This window comes from Augochlora pura, unplaced genomic scaffold (assembly GCF_028453695.1).
Source record: "Augochlora pura isolate Apur16 unplaced genomic scaffold, APUR_v2.2.1 APUR_unplaced_691, whole genome shotgun sequence".
In the NCBI taxonomy this organism is placed as follows: Eukaryota; Metazoa; Arthropoda; class Insecta; order Hymenoptera; family Halictidae; genus Augochlora; species Augochlora pura.
In genome coordinates, this window is record NW_027587529.1 from 1 (window position 1) to 5,922 (window position 5,922).

At 42.2% G+C, this 5,922-nt stretch overlaps 1 protein-coding gene across 1 annotated transcript; it reads right to left on the reverse strand.

Annotated features, from left to right (window-relative positions):
• LOC144478040 (uncharacterized) lies at positions 1–5,916 on the reverse strand. Its single transcript, XM_078195763.1, has 2 exons — positions 5,251–5,916; positions 1–4,737 (listed from the first exon to the last, which is right to left on the reverse strand). The coding sequence occupies exons 1-2, from the start codon at positions 5,548–5,550 to the stop codon at positions 2,533–2,535; spliced, it is 2,505 nt and encodes an 834-aa protein (XP_078051889.1). The 5' UTR covers positions 5,551–5,916; the 3' UTR covers positions 1–2,532.
• Positions 5,917–5,922: the final 6 nt, after the last annotated feature.

The following is a 5,922-nucleotide window of genomic DNA, read 5'->3' on the forward strand; positions in this document are numbered from 1 at the left end:
ATTTAATTTATTTAACGCGATAGGTAGCCGATATTTAAAAGATTATATTAAAATTATATTTAATCTAACACTATAACGAAAATTCGGCATTTGTGTATTACAGAAAATTATTTATTCTTGTCCTCTGAATTCTAAATTGATTCTAAATTCTAGCAGAGACGATATTAACTAAAGATGGTATAATTATAACCATCGCTGAAAAATATACGATTTTTAACAAGTTACGTGATTATTATATGAACTATATAATTTCTATAGATAATGTCAAAGGCCATTATCGAAGGGCCAGGGCATTTAGTCAACCGCGGTGCAACAAATTAAATACCTGGTAAAAATATCCTTAAATAACACCATTATTAAAATAAAAATCGAAAATGGACTATATACCATCTCCTTAAAAATCGTTGCTTTCTTTTCGCCACTTTTCACTCTCCGCGAACGCCTCTGTCTTCCTCCGCGGTACATCTTTCGGCTCTGTTCACCCGTCCCCTTTCATAGTTCATATATCAAACGCTTAGGCAAGGCGGCGACACATAAATACCGTACACGGTATATAAAAGCCGCAGCACCACCAAGGAGGACGCATCCGACTAGATGAAATATATTAAGCGAGCCGGGAAGAGCAGCGTGGGTTTCACGATTTTCGGGGACACACTTCTCCTCTCTTCTTCTCTTTTTCCGTTTCACTACTCGGGGTTCCGTGAGACCGGTCGCTCGGATTCACCGAGTTTCGAGAGGTCCGTCTTCCTTTATCTTCTCCTCTCTCTCTCTCACCTCTCTGCTTCTCTACTTCTTCTCGGGAGAGCCCGGCCGAATGACTTATGGCCTGCGGCGAGCTTTAATCCTCGTCACTATCGCGGGATTATGGCCACGGGTACTAATAACGACGATCGCGATCGGGCTTCTTCTTCTTCTTCGTCTTCTTCCTCTTCTTCTTACTCGGCGCTTGTTCTTCGGCTGAAAATTCCGAGCCAGCTGCTCTTGAGAACGATCTTGCGAATTTTGTTGGTATGTTTCTTCAGGTTAGGAATTTATGTAATATGTTACGTAATTACGGGATTTAGGTTAATGGTAATAATTGTATGAGATTCGGTGCCGTTATTGTGGGTGGAATTAATTTTTGGTTTTAATTTAATTGGATTGTAATTCGTTGGCTTGAATCGAGTGTATTGTTATTCTAGTTCAATATTATATATATTTAAATCGTTTGTACCATGATTTATATTGTAATTTAACATATTATACGTGTGTAACATATTATATTATACAATGTGTACCATATTGTATAATAAAATGTGTAACGTAATATATAATACAATACAAATTATAGTAAATTCGATATAACTTTTGTAGACAGTACTTTTATGCAAGCCAGAATATTTTAAAGAATAGAATATTTTATTTAACGATTCTCTACTATGGCAGGAAAATATTCGATGAAGAAAATATGCGACAAATAACCCCAATCATTAATATAATTTTCCTAGTGTATAAAAATCCTCCACCTACAATTTCCACGAAATAATTATTACTAAAAACTAGCTTTCACTGTATCAAAATTATTCGTCTCAAGTACTGGGAATTAAATTCCGATGTTTAATCGAGAGTTTATATAGAAGAAAACATTTTTCAGGCAGCGAAAGGGGAGTACAAAAGCGTATCGCCGGCATCATAAATTGCGGATTTTATTATAGATCCTCTCCGTGACAACAATCGTAACGAGAGCGTCGGATCGAAGGCCTCCCCCCTCCTCCCTCTAAGAACGGAAGACAGAGGAACCGGAGAAGGAGGCCGGTTGCTTGATTGGGTTAGCGCTTAGCCCCCGTGATTGCCATTTGTGAGTCCTTTGCCATTTTCGCCTTTGAGCACCCTCGAGATTTCGCGTCGGTGAGGGCCTCCTCTTTTCGGCGGACCTTCCTTTCGGGGAAAGTTTTAGTGGGAAAATCCGCGGACCATGCGGAGGAAAACTTTCTACGTGATCGAGGAACTAAATTCGTAATTCGAACTCGCCGCGAGATAAACAACGGTCGAGAATGATCACTAAAGCGAATATAGTGATTAATGTTTAATAAATTAAGCAAAGATGATAGAAGATGTTGAATTTGTTATTGTTAGCTGTCGTGAGATTTTACATGGTCGTTTGTCAAAATTATTGAAAGTCGAAGCAGCACAAGTCAACGATTTTAAAATTCGACTTTTAGTGATAAAATGCTTTTTATTGAGAACTTTGTTCTTATTTGTGATTATTGACAAAATAATTTCAAGCCAATTATAATTGTAATGCAATTTTCTTCTTCTGCCAGTTTAATTCATTTTTGCGTGGCGATTTTGAAATGTTAATTCTTTTCTGTAATTCGTCGACTCATTTCTGCAATTCATTTCCATAATGGCAATTCTCTATAATTCATTTCTACGAATTATTTCTGCCTTTCATTTCTTCCATTCGTTTCTTCAATATCAATTCTCCACAAACCACATTTAATGTCTAAAATGTCCACGGAAATGGAAAATAAAGATGTCACAGTTCCAACACTAATGATAGACCTTGCCACAACGCAGCCCCTTGCAGTGCTTCGCACAAATGCCATTCTCCTGATCGCGCACATTGAAGAAGCATTTCTCCCTGAACCCGTTCCTCAAGACGTTGGTCTCCGCCCTTGGCATCGCGTTACCGCGTCCCTGATTAATTTCCCTCGCATAAAAGCGATTCGCGAACTCGTTCCTCCGTAGACCCTGCTCCACATTCCCATAATCCACGTCCTCCCTAAACGCGGCATCCCTTCCATACCTAATTCCTTCATCGACGGAACTGTCTTCCGTTCTCCGAACATGGCCGACATTTTTCTGACACATGGGGTTCCCATCAGAGTCGATAACTATCCTATGGTGCTCCACGCTTGGTTTTATCCTGGGTTTCGTCCTTGATCGAACGGACCCAATGCCCTCGGGAGCTTCAGTCTTAACACCTTCGTGCTCGGGACTTTTATTCTGAGCACCTAATTGATCAGGACTTTTATTTTGAGGGACTACTTGATCAGGATATTTATTTTGAGGATTTATGTGGTCAGGACCTCTGACCTCTTCTTTCTCCATCGATTTATTTTTGAAATACCCTCTGAACTTCCAAGCAATGGGGTTCTTCGATCTGAGACGCTTGCCGATTCGAATTGGCAGCCTGGAATTATCGGACACTTCTGATCGTAGCTTCTTCTCGATGTTCATCCCTGCGAGCTTCCTCAAGATGGAGTCTTCGTTCAGAGACTCCTCCAGCTTCCTTTTCATCCTCGCAGCAGCAATGAACTTCGCGCCGGCCATCTTGTCTTCGTTCTCCATTTTCTTCCTCTTCTCGCTCTCCGCTCCGTGTCTTCCCTCGTTTCCTCTCTTGAGGTTCCGACTGTACCCTGTCCAGCCGAAAGAGTGCATCAGAGCAGCATCCGGTCGGTACTTGGGCTTGCCGCGATCATGCCAGTTTTCGGAGCGTCTCGCGTCATTGTAGTTCGAGCAGAGATTCTCTCCGCTGCCACGTCGATCTGTATCGGGTTTCGTTCTGTGCAGAACCTCCACTGATCTAGCTGATTCTTCGATCCTCTTAGGGACCTCTACGATCCTTCCAGTAGGTGTCAAATACCGGTCGACGTAAATGGAGTTTTCTAAATCAGTAGGTCGGTCTAGGTCCAAGTTTCTCCTGGCACTCTTCTCGTCGGCCATCGCGACGTTGTCTTCGTTGATCAGGTGTCTCCTCGGCGGATGGTACTCGGTGTCTTGCATCAGTCTTTGATCCAGCAAGCCCCTGGTCCTCCTGCTCCCAGAAATCTTTCGCCTGCCTTCCTCGTCCAAAGAGACGAACTCCCAAAAACCGATCATCTTCTCGCTCTTCCCAGTGTCGATCGAAGAGGATGGCGCCACGGTGGCGTCCGTCGACGTCGACACCCTCACGATGTCCGATATACTGTCTTTGTCCACCGCCCGGTCCACGAATCTACCGGTTCTCTCGGAGGATCGATCGCGAGTCGAGATCCCTACTCGATCAGAGGCGGAATGCTCGAGCTTGAACATCGAAGAGTTCGAGGATCTTTGAGGAACTTCTGTGTCTTCTGCAGTTTGCTGGACCTCTGCTTGATCCGGCTGCTTCGCGATAGGTTTGCAGCAGGGTTTAGCAGTCTTTCGTCGATCTCTTGGCGGAGAGCGCGTTCTAGATCGCATCCTGCGAGCTAGAGTATCTTCGAGACTCTGCTCTGTGTCCTCTGACTTCGCCAAAGGGGTTTTATGGACCCTTTGGTAACGCAGTGGTTGATGAGTCTTGCGCAGATTTTCGTTGCTCGGTTTCTTAACCATTTTCGACGATGGCGGTCTATGGCTATGCCAACGATCCTTGGACACGTGGCTGTCGAAGACGTCCGGGTAATCCGGCTCCAGCGCCACCATCGTTTGATCTGCATCGAGGTCTGTTGTTTCAGCGATTTGAGCGTTCAGTTTGGAGATCATTCTGGGTATGGCCGATTGCTGGGTCAGTGGTCTCTTTCGCGTCGGACAGCTCACCGGTCTTTTTTGAGGTGTTGCTGCTTCATGATCCCGTTGAACTTCCGGGGGATGGTCTGCGACGTTTCTTCTGCTCCATCGATTCAGCCTTGGTTTCGCTGATTGCACTCTTGGGCTCGGGTTCGCGTCTTTTGTGTCTGGCGGTCTCCTTGCGGCGTTGATCACGTCCTCCTGGGTGGACGGCTTTTTCCAACGTTGCTGGAAGATCGATGGAAAAACCGCAACAGAGTGTTACATAATCGCGGTGGTTCTGTTTTATTTGTTGTGGAAAGGGTTAAGGCGGAGTGGGACATGTAGCTGCTACTGGGCGAGCTTTGACCTTAACTCTGGGATTGTTGCGACGACTGCATTTTTCTTTGATATTTTATTCAATAATAATAATTATTACGGAATAATAAAATGGTAATAATAATTCTTATTATCAATAATTACTGATTAAAATACATATATATCAATAATAATAATAATAACAGAGCGCTGTAAAATATAGTATAATAATACTAGATAATGCACTATTAATTCAATAATACCAATAAATTTATTCCTCCAACATAAAAGCAAATAAATTTAACTATTTCTGAGGCAAGGGTATCTAAAAAAATTATCGAAAAAATAGACAAGTATTATAAAATTCTCAAGAAAAGAACGAGCAATAAAAAAAACGTATAAAGTCGTAATTGAAGTATTAAAAATTGCTATATTGTGATTTACCTCATCAACGTTCGCTCGATGATTAATTTCAGGGTGCTTGATGAACGTCTTCCCGAAGTCTTTCGAGAGTCCATCATTCTGTCGTGGTTTCTCCTTGTATATTCTGTTGCTTTTTACGGTGGCAGTCATTGGGGAATTGTATTGTCCATTATTATGTAAAGCCATAGCCGATGCTACGGCATCGCAGCCCACGTCCGAGATCTCGATAATCTTTCTTCGATCCTCTTCGGGATTGTCCGCGAAAATTGGTGGCACGTTGTCCACGAAGAACAGGAACGGATTGTCAACGAAACTGTTCATGTTCTATGAAACCTGTGCCCCATGAATTCGAGAACCACATAGCCTTAAAAAGTCTCGGTGAACGCGCAGTTTACGGAAAAATATTCTCCCTTTGTTTAACTGTCGATCATGCTTTGGAAATTGATGGTTTTCATCGAAGAAGATTCTTCGAGTTTATGGTGGTACTAAGAATTTTGCTTGATGGTTATTAATACTTGAGATTTAAATTTCATTGATTGCCGAATTAGTTACATTTTATTGATGGAATTTTTCGTGGGGCCGATTGTCGAGTGTTCGGTTTAAATGAGCTGCGAATTTCATGTACTTGTAGTTAATTATGTTAATATTTTATGATAGATGAAGTTAATTTTTGAGTACTATAATGTTATTGTA

Bases quoted from the DNA above. Each gene is read 5' to 3' on its own strand.
- LOC144478040 (XM_078195763.1), bottom strand. From the start codon at position 5,550: ATGAACAGTTTCGTTGACAATCCGTTCCTGTTCTTCGTGGACAACGTG. The intron at 4,738-5,250 runs GTAAATCACAAT...TCGATCTTCCAG, and splicing joins ATCGAGCGAACGTTGATGAG to CAACGTTGGAAAAAGCCGTC.